The 12,606-nt window shown below is 53.6% G+C and overlaps 2 protein-coding genes across 2 annotated transcripts in view; one reads left to right on the top strand and one right to left on the bottom strand.

The window, feature by feature from the left end:
* The window catches only part of DNAJC7 (DnaJ heat shock protein family (Hsp40) member C7), a 20,503-nt gene extending 14,157 nt beyond the window's left edge, over nt 1–6,346 (top strand). Inside the window, exons 11-14 of the mRNA XM_086864301.1 lie at nt 166–312; nt 511–663; nt 1,147–1,209; nt 1,526–6,346. Of these exons, the coding sequence (XP_086720427.1) occupies nt 166–312; nt 511–663; nt 1,147–1,209; nt 1,526–1,563 (401 nt within the window). The 3' untranslated portion in view covers nt 1,564–6,346. The remainder of the gene's footprint in view (nt 1–165; nt 313–510; nt 664–1,146; nt 1,210–1,525) is intronic.
* CNP (2',3'-cyclic nucleotide 3' phosphodiesterase) lies at nt 6,283–12,456 on the bottom strand. Its single transcript, XM_086864302.1, has 4 exons — nt 12,312–12,456; nt 9,753–10,422; nt 9,046–9,188; nt 6,283–8,504 (listed from the first exon to the last, which is right to left on the bottom strand). Exons 1-4 carry the CDS (start codon nt 12,312–12,314, stop codon nt 8,052–8,054), a joined length of 1,269 nt encoding a protein of 422 aa, XP_086720428.1. The 5' UTR covers nt 12,315–12,456; the 3' UTR covers nt 6,283–8,051.
* Between the last annotated feature and the right edge of the window lie 150 nt (nt 12,457–12,606).

The raw sequence follows: 12,606 nt of genomic DNA on the forward strand, positions 1-12,606 counted from the left end.
TTGAATGATGAAATAACAATTCAGCTTGTGTCTGAGGCAGTGCAAGGGGTTCAGAATGTCTGGGTTTGATTCTTGTTTTTGACTGTCCCCTTGCTTTTTGAGTGGCCTGAAGTGGAAGAGATGGAATAACTCCTCCCCTCTGGTGTTTGTTGTGCTCTTTTCCAGAACACAAGCAGCTCCTAAAGAATGCACAGGTGGAACTGAAAAAGAGCAAACGGAAAGACTACTACAAAATCCTGGGGGTGAACAAAAACGCCTCCGAAGATGAGATCAAGAAGGCTTACAGGAAACGAGCACTAATGCACCATCCAGGTACCCACAGCAGTCTTTATGTGCCCTGTGCAGCATCACTGAGGCAGAAATGCATGTGGAAGAGGGAATTTCTGGGAAATAGCAGCTCTGACCCCACAGATCTGGAGCATGTTCTGGGACAGGAGCTTGGGAATGTGCAGCATTATCCATTTGCACTGGAAATTAAAAGCTTTTTCCTGCTTGTTTGTGTATCCCCAGACCGACACAGTGGAGCAAGTGCAGAAGTACAGAAGGAGGAGGAGAAGAAATTTAAGGAGGTTGGTGAGGCCTTTACCATCCTGTCAGATCCCAAGAAGAAGGCCCGTTATGACAGTGGGCAGGATTTGGAAGAGGATGGATTAAACATGGGAGGTCAGTGTTCTTTACAATACTCTGCCATGGCAGCCTTTACCAGGATCAGACCCTTTAGAGTCTGCCTGATCCCCTAAAGCAAGCCTCCTGTTGGGAATGGTTCCATGAACTGACTGGGTTTGGTCCCTGACAGCGCTGGGATGACAGGGATGACAGCACTGAGTGTTCCCAGTTCAGGCTGGAATACTGGTGGGTGTTGTCCTTGGCAATCTGTCACGGGATGTGTTAAATAGTGTAATTGTGAGTCCCTAAATGCTGCATCTCCAGATCTTTAGGCTGCCCTGTGGCAGGCTCTCTCTGGGACAGCTGCTTTACCTGTTTGTGGTCACTTAACATGGCCCCAGGTGCTGGGAGCCAGCCCTGTGCCCCCTGCCCGGCCACTCTGAGACACTCTCTGGACCCTCAGTGAGCTGACAGCTCCTCAACTGTGGGAATGTGATGGCTGTTTCACTGCAGCTCATGAATTCCTTCTCTTCCCTGTAGAATTTGATCCAAATAACATCTTCAAGGCCTTCTTCAGCGGGCCAGGGGGCTTCAGCTTCGAAGGTAGGTGAGGTGTTCTCCTCCCAGCCTTGGAATCGTAAGTACGCAGATCCCCCTGGCAGGGCAGCTGGGGCTCCCAGTGGATGTGGTGCTTGAGAAGAGCATTTGTCTGTTGCATAAATTTAAGAGCTTTTTCAAAGTTCTGCCTGCAGTGTCAGCTGGTGGCTGGTTCTGGTTCTTCTGGGTTCCAAAAGCCACAGACCCAGGGGCTCCCTGTTCTGGAGCTGTGTGTGGGCTTGGCCATCCATGTGCTGCTTAGGATTGCACTAAACCAATTTGGATTTGAAAAGTCCTGATTATCTTCCATTTTCTTTTTCAGCTTCTGGGCCTGGAAATTTCTTTTTCCAGTTTGGCTAAGAAGCAAACAAACACAAATCAAACCACACATACCTGATCTGCTTCTTTTAACCTCGAATACGGACAGCCCCAGACTCCTCCTCCATCACGTCTCGTTGTCCTTAGAGCAGTTTCATTTCTGGGTTGGAGCCTCTGTTTGTGTGTTGTGTGTGTGAAGAGGAAACCAGCTCGGGAGGGGAAGGCTTGTGAATTTTGTTTTACTGTTAACTTTATTAAAAAAAAAAAAAAATAATAAAGCTTTGAATCTCTTGGTCCCTCCATGCTGGCCCGTGCTTTCAGCTGCTTCTGCCCCTCTGCACAGAGGATTTCCTGGAATCTTCCCAGAATCTCCACATGTGAGAGGGAGAAGGAATTCCTGGTTTGTTCTGGTTGCTTCCAAAGCAGCATGTCCAGGGTTTGGAGTAACTTGTAAGTTATCTTAATCTTTTGGAAATACTGCCAAGGCTCAATCCAGTTTTGTACAATCCCATTTCACCTGCAAGCCTGGCTTCTTGGCTTTTTTTATTTCTTTTGGTTTTTTTTTTCATGGTTCTCCCAGCAAGGCCCACTTGGGCATTAAACTTCTATGATAATGTGTGAGCTTACAATTCTGTATCAGAGAAATGCTGCTTAAAGAGCAGCTTATGTGAGAATTCCCTGTGATGCAGCTGGAATTAAGGGCTTTGTGTTCCCAAGATTGTCCTGTTTAAGGGAATATTGAATTTGCTCTGGGCTGAATTCCTTCACTGTACTTTTTTAAATTAATCCACTTGAATATTTTATATTTGTGCTAAACTTGATTTTGTTGAGCTTGATGTGTGATTTCCTGTTACTGATCCATGACATGGGTGAGTCTTTCAATGCCAAGTGAATTCCAGGCAGGGATCATGGGTGGTTTGGGATGTGCAGCGCTGAACTCCTGATGTGCAGCAGCTGTGTGTTTACTTAACCTGGTTTTCCCCTGGCAGTGATTTACTCCTCCAAAGCAGCAAGAAAATGCAAGTCCAGCTCTGAACTGACAGTCTGTACTTTCTCTTGCGCAGTGTCAGGACAGGAGCTGGAGGGATGGAAGAGCTTCCGGCCTGGAGCCGTGTCCTGGTGGGTTTGGTGTGGGGCACTGCCTGTTAGCAGTTTGATTTTCACCTAAAAGGTGGTGTTACAGCAGGGTCTCAGCTGGGAGAGGGCTCTGCTTCCAGAATTCCCCCCTTTTCTCTACAGCATGGACCTTTTTTGTCCAGGTGCCCTGTGTGAGCTCCTGTCTGTGGTTCTGGAGCACGGTGCTGTCAGGCTCAGCCTGGGGTGTGAGCGGAGCAAGAGGCTGTGGGGCCGTGGCTGGGGGTCCTGGGCTGTGCTCAGTGAGGGGCACAGGGGTTTGGCCAAGCTCCTGGGCTGACCCTGGCAGTGTGGGGCTGTTGGAGGCTGGAGTTTGCTCAGAGAATGGCTGCTTGTGCACACAGGCTGGGCTGTGCTGAGAGAAAACCTCCCAGTGACTCTGTGTAACACCTGATTTGCCTTCCCGAAGCAGAACAAACACTGCAGGGAGCTCATTTCGAGCTCACTGAACGAGGTGATCACTCATCTTTGTCTTCCTCCCTCCCGAGGGCTGTGCCCTTCAGCAGGACAGGGGCTGCTGTGGGGAGCTCCCGGCGGTTCCAGCGCTGGTGACGTTGCTGTCGTGGTCCTGCTGTGGTGTTTGGTCAGGATTCTTGACAATCTGCTTTCGTAGAGGGAAAATTTAAGGGCTTAAATTTTAGCACTGCAGAACAGAGTATTTTACAACTGGTTTGAAACTCAGCTTTCTAAGTGAACCAGCGCTGAGTAGTACTTTCAAAACCCAACTCTCCCACGTTTATTCTGATGTCCTTCACACTGGTGTGAGGGATGGACCCACCCAGGTGAACCAGGAGCAGCTGGGTCCTGCCACTTTTCAGGCTCTGAAATGGTGAATACGTGGGGAACTGAAATACTGGTCTATGCACACTGATGCTTCCCCAGCTTTCCTGGCACTGTAAATCAGAGTTTACAAGGCCTGTTTAGTGGCATTTTGGATCCATGACATCTCGTCCCGTGTGTGTGTGTGTGTTGATGTCACTGTACAGTCTGGGTTGTTCTCAGTCTCCTGTTGCTGAGCAGAGCCATGTTCTGTGTCTGTCAGTGGGTTTATTCTCATTTTCCCCTGCCCCAGGGAAGTGTGACCAGCTTCCTTCCTCCCTTCCTTCTCTCCAAGCTGAGTGAGCCCGTTCCCTGGAGCACAGGAGTGGAATGGCTCTGCTTCTGGGAGAGAAAATGTATACAGCAGCTATTTATAACCTGTACATGAATGCATGATTTAATGTAGTTAAATATTCATATGGTGAGTGCCAAGACTTTCTACAGAGCGTTGTTACGTGAATCAAGGTGAAGGCAAATGCATAGAACCATGGAATGGGTTGGGCTGGAAGGCCTTTAAAGGCTGTCAAGTCCAACCCTCTGCCATGGGCAGGGACACCTTCCAGTAGCCCAGAGTGCCCCAGGCCCTGTGCAGCCCCTGTTCCCCACAGCACAGAGCAGGGCTGAGCAGGGCTCGGTGGCACCTGGCACCTCAGGGCAGCAGCAGTGCCCAGTGGCACTGTGACCTCCACCATGTCCCAGTATGGCTTGGGGAGACAAAACTCAGCTTCTTTCCAAAAAATGGACTCAGCTGTGCATTGCTTGGAATGTTGCCTCCACACATGGTGGTTCCAGGACATTATCCGTGGGTTGTGGTTGGGTGTAGCTACAGGCAAGATGAGAGTGCCAATGCTCCAGCTGCTCACAGCCCTCCCACACATCCTGCAGCCCCAGGGGGACCACCAGCCCCATGGGGACCACCAGCCACAGGGATTTGCTGCAGAGACCACAAGAGCGTCTTCAAGCGATGCTGTGCCTGTGTTGTTTCTAGAAGGACAGAGAGCACACAGAGGTGCAGGAGGTGGTGTTGCAGCAGCTGCCCAAGGCACAGGCACGCTTTGGTTTGACTCTCAGCCTGGCAGCTCCTGCCCAGGGTCTCCAAGGGGGAATGGCTGGTGCTGCTAGAGCTGCTGCCAACAAGGACCTGGAGAGAGCAGAGCTGCCATGGCTGAGAGCCAGACCAGGCTGGTGTGTCAGGGACATCTTCCACCAGCCAGGTTGGGAGTAGATGCTCTGAACAGCTCGAGAACTGGCGAGTGGCTGTCAGCTTCTCTGGGAAAGTTATGAAGAGAAGTGTGTGAGGAGTGTGGCTTGGGCAGAGCTGGCATGTGAGGGCTCTGCTGTAGGACTGCAGTTTTGGCAGGGAGATCAGGAGCTGTGTGGCCATTAGGCTTTGCCTTGGATGTGGTTTTGTCTGGCCATGCTCAGAATCGTAGAATAGTTTGGGTTGGAAAGCTGTGAAGTCCATCCAGGAGGTTCTGGCCACCCTCTTAAGGCTCCTCATTGCTTTGGCTGCACAGAAATGTTTCAGGTTTGTTTCCGATTCTGGGAGCGCTCAGTGAGCAGGATCCCCTGTGCTGCTGGCTATTGTAAATGCAGAAATGCAAACTGGAAAATGGGAAAGACAAATTGTTCAGGTACAAGAGTATAATCCATGGATTAGCGGGTCCCTCCACTCTGTATCTGCTGAGATGCAGAGTGCATGCTGCTGTGGTACCGTGCTGTGTCTGATGTGGAGCCTGGTGCCAGTCCCTGTCCAGCCACACTGGCCTGGATCTGCAGCCATCAAACAGTCACAGGGTTGGGCCATGTGCTGCTTTGCTGTTTCCAAATGACTTCGTCAGTTTCAGTAATAACTCCAGATATTCTCTTATTTCCAATGGATGGTTTTCATCCTGTTTAAATTCGTGCCTTGTCCTCTCCCCTCTTCTTCCCTAGGGAACAGGACAACTGTGTGCTGCACCCACCCATGTCCCTGGAGCAGTGCTAGTCCCTGGGTGGCTGTGGCAGGGCTGTGGCAGGGGTAGGTGGCAATAGCTGGTGGCTGTCCCTGGCTCTGTGAGGCCATTCTGGGTCCCTGTGTGATTGTGGGAGCCGATGTGAAATGCTTTGGCCTTCCTGGCCAGGCCCCGCTCTCCTCATTCCCACCATTGTGGATGGGGTTATCCCTTCTTGGAGCAGTGCTGGGCACTTTCCCTGACCCAGATCTGAGCTTGGAGGGACAGCTCTGGTGTGTTGCTGGCAGCTGGGACACCGTGCCCGAGCTGGAGCTCCGGGGGTGGCCCAGGAGGGCAGGATCCGTGGGGAGCCCCAAGCCAGCGGGACGAGCAGCTCAGCTGCCATCCCAGCCTGTCCAACTGCCCAGCCCTGTCCCCTAATGGCTCCTGTGAACAGTGTGGTGTGAGGTGACATCCGAGGGGCCGTGGGGGAGCACCCAGAGCCCCACAGTGCACGAGTGTCACAACATTGCAGAACAGTCAGGACAAACCCAGGCACCGATGCGAAGCCACTCGGAGAGGAGCTTGTCCCTGCGCTGCCGTATTTATCTGAATTGGAATTCGGAATGTTTACCTCAGTGTACATAGCTCAACCTTTCCCTGGGAGGAAAGGGGAATTGCATGGAGCAATCGCTGTCTCATTGCTTTGCCAAACTCCTCATCCTCTTCCGGCCGGGCTCCGCATCGGTACCAACTGTCCCTCTTCGCCCTTTCTAGGATGTGAATGGTAAAAATGTGAATATTTGTTGTTTACTTCCTTAGCAGAACTCCTGATGCCGTGTTTGTATGGGAAATCAGCCTGAGCAGACTCATATGCAATCGGTTTTACTTTATTATAAACTGTATATGATGTACAAACTAATAAAAACTCAAACAACGACACTGTCACTGTTGTTCTTGAACAGGCAGATGAAGGAGATATTCCAGCTGTTGATTCCAGTGCTGGAGTGATCTGGGCACTGGGGGAGTGGGCTCAGCCAGCCCCTGAGCAGGTGCTGGCACATACCTTGTAGAGCTTTGGTGGAACAAACCCTGGAGGTTCTGTCAGGAGAGGCCCTGGCTGAGCGTTGGGCACTCGGCTGCTGCCAGTGCAGAAGCTCGGAGGGGGTTTCTCCATGAAGGGTCACAGGTGCTCTGGGTGGGTTTATAGCTCGCTATTTTATGTTATAATGCGTATTTATTCTTATCCTTTGCTTCTGAACAGCAGGAAGTATTTTGCTTTCATGGTAGAGTGTTTGGTACCAGAAAAGCACCAAAGCTCTCCCTGCTTTTGGCTTCAACAGTCAGAGAAGAAATGCTCCTTGCCCCAGCAACATTGGGCTCGGGGTGAGCTCTGCCCCAGCCCAGCCCACGCCTCAAACACAGTCAGTATTTACAGTGTTAGTGTGGGTTAATGTCACTCTGATGCTCCCCAGACCCTGAGCCAGAGCAGGAGGTCGAGCTGGGACCTTACCTGGGGCTGTTAGTGGAGCTTTGTGTTAAACCATGCCCAGGAGCCACCGCCCTGCTGGGCCAGGGCCTGGCACAGCACAAACCCAAGTTTCAATAAAACAGATTTAATGACAAAAGTGCTGGGTCAGTAACTTCCAGCCAGGGTTTAGGTTCAAGCAGACATGAGTTACACAGTTATGGTGCCTCTGCTTCCTACGCTATGGGGTTACTCCAGCCTAACTCTTAACATTCAAGTGCATTAGAGGGAGTAAAATCTTGCATGAAGTCCAGTTGTGTACTTCAGACATGATTTTAGTTTATATCAAATAAGATGGAAAAGATGTTAGTTCATCTCTTCCACTCCCTGCCAAGGCAGGATTGTTCCCTACAGGACATGGGATGGTTCTTGGTCCAGCCCAGGTGGAAGGAAGGGGCTGGAGCTGCTTTGCAGGAATTGGCTCCCTGTCCTGTTGTTTCACTTGATTTCCCCAAAGTTCATGGTTGGTGTCTTTAAGACATAACCTGGCACAGTGCCGTCCTCCTGGCTGTCCCCAGAGCATCTCTGCTGTGAGGGACAGGAGCTGGGATGGAGCCCACTGGGCAGCTGCGGGACTGGCCTGCGATTCGGGCTGCCAGGACCTGCTGCCCTCAGCGAGGTCTGTCCTTAGGGGCCAAACCCTTGGTCAGGACAGGACTCCTGACAGGAGTGACCCACGCCTGGGTCTCGCTGGTTCTGACCCAGAATGGCCGATGTCAGTCCCTGGGTGTGGGAGGGGAGGGACATCCTGCAGTTCCCTTGGCTTCAGACCAGCAACTGACAGGCTTCGGTCAGTGCCAACAGGTAAAGATCGAACGATTGTGGTTCAGAGGGAAGCGATAAAAGCCCCAGAGTTGATCTTTCTCCAAGGAGGAAAACAAGCAGGACACCCCAGCTGGTTCCCTCCAAAACTCATATTAAAATCCGTGACAATTTCAGTCAGGAGTTGCTTGTTTTCTTCCTTTTCTGAGGCCAATAACTCCCCAGGGGCTTCACGCTGGGGTGGGCATGAGGGTTTACTTTAGTAAAGGTAGAATTATTTCTCTTTACACTTTAAGGTTACAGGAGTTACTTGCCTTTTAAAAACAAACCGAGGAGCTGCCCTGCCTGTGCTCCTAGATGATGGTGCAGGAACTAAAGGCAGAGCCCCGTTTGTTGGTGCTCTGCGTTGGCACAAGTTTTCCCTTCCCATAGTATCCCGAAAATATCGCCCTCACATCAATCTTTTTAGACAGGACAAGCATCCACATACCGTTATCAAAATACAGCAGTTTCCCTCCTCCAATTTCCCCCACTTGCTCCCCTTTGTTCCCTGCCTTTTCCAGCTTCACAAACTCCAGCAGGTCGAGCCCGGTCTGGACGGCTTCGACGCCGTTGGCGCAGCCGAGGGTGATGTGAGCGCGGCTGCCCCGCGGGAGGTTGTCCGTGGGCAGGATCTTGTCGGCGTCCCCGGGCCAGAGCAGCAGCTGCTGCTCGCTCAGCTCGATGCGAGCCCCGACAGTCTTTGTGGTGATGAACAGCGCCGAGATGGAGAGGGTGAAGCCTTTGCCGTAGGAAGCCTTCACGGCCTGGAGGAGAGGGACACGCACAAGGGACAGAGTTAGCGCCTGTGGGTGGGGATTGACGGCGCTGCCCTGGGGTCACCGTCCCCAGGCTCAGGGACAGCTCACGGCAGCTCTTGCTGTGACACGGTCAAAACACCCAGAGCAGGGAGAAGGTCAGTGCCTGACACCCCAGCTCTGTGGATTCGGAGCTGGTAACGTCTTTGTTCTTCACAAATTCCAATATTTAAACCGGGCTTATGTGCTCTGAAATAATCAATCTGGGAATCTAAGTCCTTCAATTCATTATCATTCAGCTCAAGCTGTCAGAGATGATGCTGGAAGCCATGTGTGATCAGGGAAAGTGGGAGTATTTTGTTTAGAAACAGGAAACGATCACCATCTCAACAATTTGGAGTTTTCTCTGCACAGGCCACATGGACGTAGTTGCTGTCCCTGTATTTGGCCTCTTGGGTCAAAGCCCATTCCCAACCCTCTCCCAGGCTCATGGACACCCTGCTGGGGAGGGAGAGGACACGGAAGGAGGAGGTGGGACCCCAACACTCACTTCCTGCTGTGCATATTCCTCAGCTCCAGCTGCTTTTCCAAACTCAGTGTATTTTGTGGTGCAGTGCAGGACCCCAGGTGGCCTCTTCACAAAGTAGCTGGTGAGATCTATTTTTATTTTGGGATCTTCGATAGCAGAAGGAACTGCAGATACAGGTAAACAATGTCACTGTCACAAAGTGATTCCCCCGATGTCAACCCACGAGCCCTGGTCCAGTCTCAGCTCCCTTCCCTACCCCAGCCTTCACATCTCATCTCTCTGACTGCTGGGGAGTGCTGGGTGGGAAACCAAACCCCTCCCTCCTCCCAGGCTCACGGCAGATGGAGCCAGAGAACAGAAGCTCCTGTGCACCATCGTGGCTCATCTTAAACCTGACGATGTGAGGGTCCCCTAAGGGATGGGATTGTTCAGCCTTGCCCATTTCTCTCTCTTTGCCTTTTTCCCACCCAAGCCGTTGGAACCAGGGGACACCCAGGATCCCATGTCCTGGTGCTGCTGCCTGAGCTCAGTGCCCTGTGGTGCCAGAGCTAAAAAGACATGGGAAAAACTCTTTATGTTTACTTACAAAAGCAACTTTGTCAACTATGATGACCAGGTTAGTAGCTTTAAAAAGCTTTTGTTGACAGCTTTAGAAATTGGCTTTAGAAGCTGATCAGACTTGTTAACATCAACAGGTAAGAACGTGGTAAGACAACATCTATACATACAGTATTTACTCTCCTTTTTGAAGGCTTTGAGACTCCCAAGCTCATCCAAGAATGCCTGGCCAGCCTTCCTCAGGATCTCCGAACTTCTTTTGCTCAAAAACCACCCAAAATACATGGGGAGGAATTCCTTCTCCAAGCTTGGCTTCATCTTCTTCAGCTCTTCCACAGTTAGTTTCCATTGATTCTTGTCCTTTAGCTGGGGACAATCCAAGCGCCACGGGGTTTTGGGTTCGGCAAAGATGACTTTGTACCGGTACTTGTCGGCAATGTCAAAGAGCTGGTCCAGCCGTTCCCGCTCATGGTGAGTGTCATCCAAAACGATGACACTGATCTCCCGTTTGCAATAGTCAACTAGATCCTCATCCACCTTGGAGTACTCTTCAGGAATGGTGCTTCTTATTAGAGGTGTGATTTTATAGTGATCAACAGAGATGACCCTGCAGGCGTCTTTGTACCGATCGTGGATGGCCTGGGCGAGGGTGGACTTCCCGCTGCCAGGCAGGCCCCGGAGGATGAAAAAGGTTTTGGATTCTTTGAGTGTGGAGATGGTATCTTCATCATCCAGGAACGGGAAATGCAAACTCTCAGGTCTCTCTTTTGCTGATTGAGTAGACATTTTTCTAAATATTTTAGGCAGGAAAGTGTGACTCTTCTTGGAGAAGCCTTTGTTCTGAAATGGAAGGAGAAAACTCTTTGCAGGGCAGGAACCCCAGAGAAAATGTGGCTCTGCTGAGCCTTTAGTGGAAAGGATGGGGCACGGGGAGCATCTCCCCCACACTCCCTCACTGGGGTGTCCTGCTCAGCTGACACCTTCTCCCACAGCAGGGATCCACTACACCCCACCCAAGGGCTGAAGTTTCAGCCCTGCTCCCCGCTCTGGCAGTCCTGCCCCACCCAGAAGAGGTTTCTCAGGCACCATGAGCTGCCACAAAGCCCCAGCCCGGGCAGAGCTCCTCGTGTGGCACATTCAGTCTGAACGCTCGAACAAAGCCCTGTGGCTGCCGGATGCGAGAGCAGCGAGCCGTGGAGGAGCCCAACGGGAACTGAAAGTCCCAGCAGGTTGAGAGCTGCCACACGCCTGTCCCCTCACCTGAACCACAAAAACTACTCCCAGGGAAGGGGCTGTTCCCTAGGGCACCCAGCAAGGATGATGTTTCTCTCTCTGAGCTGCACTGAGGATCAGCAGCAGGAATTTGGGCTTCTCTCGGGAAGAACAACTGAGATGGCTTCCAGGAAAGCCAAACCCCTCCCAGCAGCTGCCAGGCAGAACTCGAAAGTGAAACCTCGAGTGCTGGAGGAAATGAAACACTCGTGGTTGGCAGCAGTGAGCGGGAAATGCCGCTGGGAGCTGGCACAGGCTCTCCCTCCCCTCCTGCCAGCAGCTCTGGTAAGCGGAATCCCAGATTAATTCCCAGTAGGGCCTGGGAAAACACGGGACTGAAAGGAAACGAGGGATTTCTTCAGCTGTGCAAGTTCTCAGTAGCATCAACGAGGCAGACACTGTCTGCTGGGTCAATACATGAACTTTCTACCCCCAGAGCTGTCTGTGGGTCAGCCCAGCCTGGGATCCACTGCACCTGCTGAAGCCAAAGATCACGAGAGCAATACCCAAGAAGTGAGTTTTGCCTTTGATGCAAAAATTGAGAAGTTTTATGTAAAACATAACTGCTCTGCCTGGGCTAGAAAAATGTTTTTCCAGTTCACAGTTTTTTAAAAACACTTCAGATGTTGATTTTCCCATCTCTTTATTCCAGAAGGTTTTGGTTCCAAATGTCCTGGGAGCAGGAGCAGGACCCCAGAGTTCCCACGGGGCTCAGCTGCAGCCTCACTCCCAGACAAACCTGAGAGCAGCAGGGGCTCAAAGTGCTCACACCGGAGGAAGCGGGTGAGTGACCTGGAGCACACAGTGCCCCGCTTGCCGGGGCGGTCACACGGCCGGAGCCGGTGCTGCGGCGGCCCCGGGCCGGGCTGTCCCCGCGCCGGGCCGGGCCGGGCCGGGCTGTCCCGCGGGCGGGGACCGGGGCCGCTGTTCTGCCGCGGCAGCTGCTGAGGGGACTGAGGCGCTTTTCAGCCCCGTGAACAAAGGAACAATCGCGGCCCCCCCGGGCCATTGTTCGCCGCCGGCTCGGGGACAACGGGCGCCTTCACGGGCCGGGCCGGGCGGACAAAGGCTCCGCAGAGCCCGGGGGAGCGGGGTCTCGCCGGACAATCTCCCATTGAGCCGGGCCCGGCCCCCCCGCCGCCCCCACACAGCTCCCGCTTGTCTCCGGCTCCCCATGGAACAGGGGCCAGCGGAGGGAGCGATCGCCCCCGGGCCCGGGCTGTCTGTGCCCCGGCAGCCCCCAGGGTGTCCCGGGACCCCCGAGTTGGAGCCGCGGGCCCCCGGGGCCGTTCTCGGGGCTCGGCTGCCTCCGCACCCCCCGGGACCCGGCGCCCACGTGTCGGCCACGCCGCCGGCGCTTCCGCCCTCCGGGAACCGGGACCTCTGCCGGGCGGAGCGGCGGCCCCGATCCCGATGCTAATCCCGGTGCGAGTCCCCATCCCGCCGGCCCCGCTTACCATGGTGAGGGCAGCGGCTCCGGGGCGGCCGCCGGTGGGGAGCGGCGCGGCGGGGAAGCGGCTCTGGGGCGGGCGCGGCCGCGGCTCCTTTCATAGCCCCGGGGCCCGCCCGCCCCCGAGGGCCGGGCCGAACCCCCGAACCCTCCCCGGGGCGGCGGTTCCGGGGCCCGGCCCCCGCCCCGCCCGGCCGCGGAGGAGCCGGGGCCGGGGATGCTGCCCGGGGTACGGGGAGGGGGGAGGCAGTGGCTCACACCAGCTCCTTTCCCTACTCCTGACACCACTCCAGTGCTGGGTA

This window comes from Cyanistes caeruleus, chromosome 27 (assembly GCF_971803275.1).
Source record: "Cyanistes caeruleus chromosome 27, bCyaCae1.hap1.1, whole genome shotgun sequence".
In the NCBI taxonomy this organism is placed as follows: Eukaryota; Metazoa; Chordata; class Aves; order Passeriformes; family Paridae; genus Cyanistes; species Cyanistes caeruleus.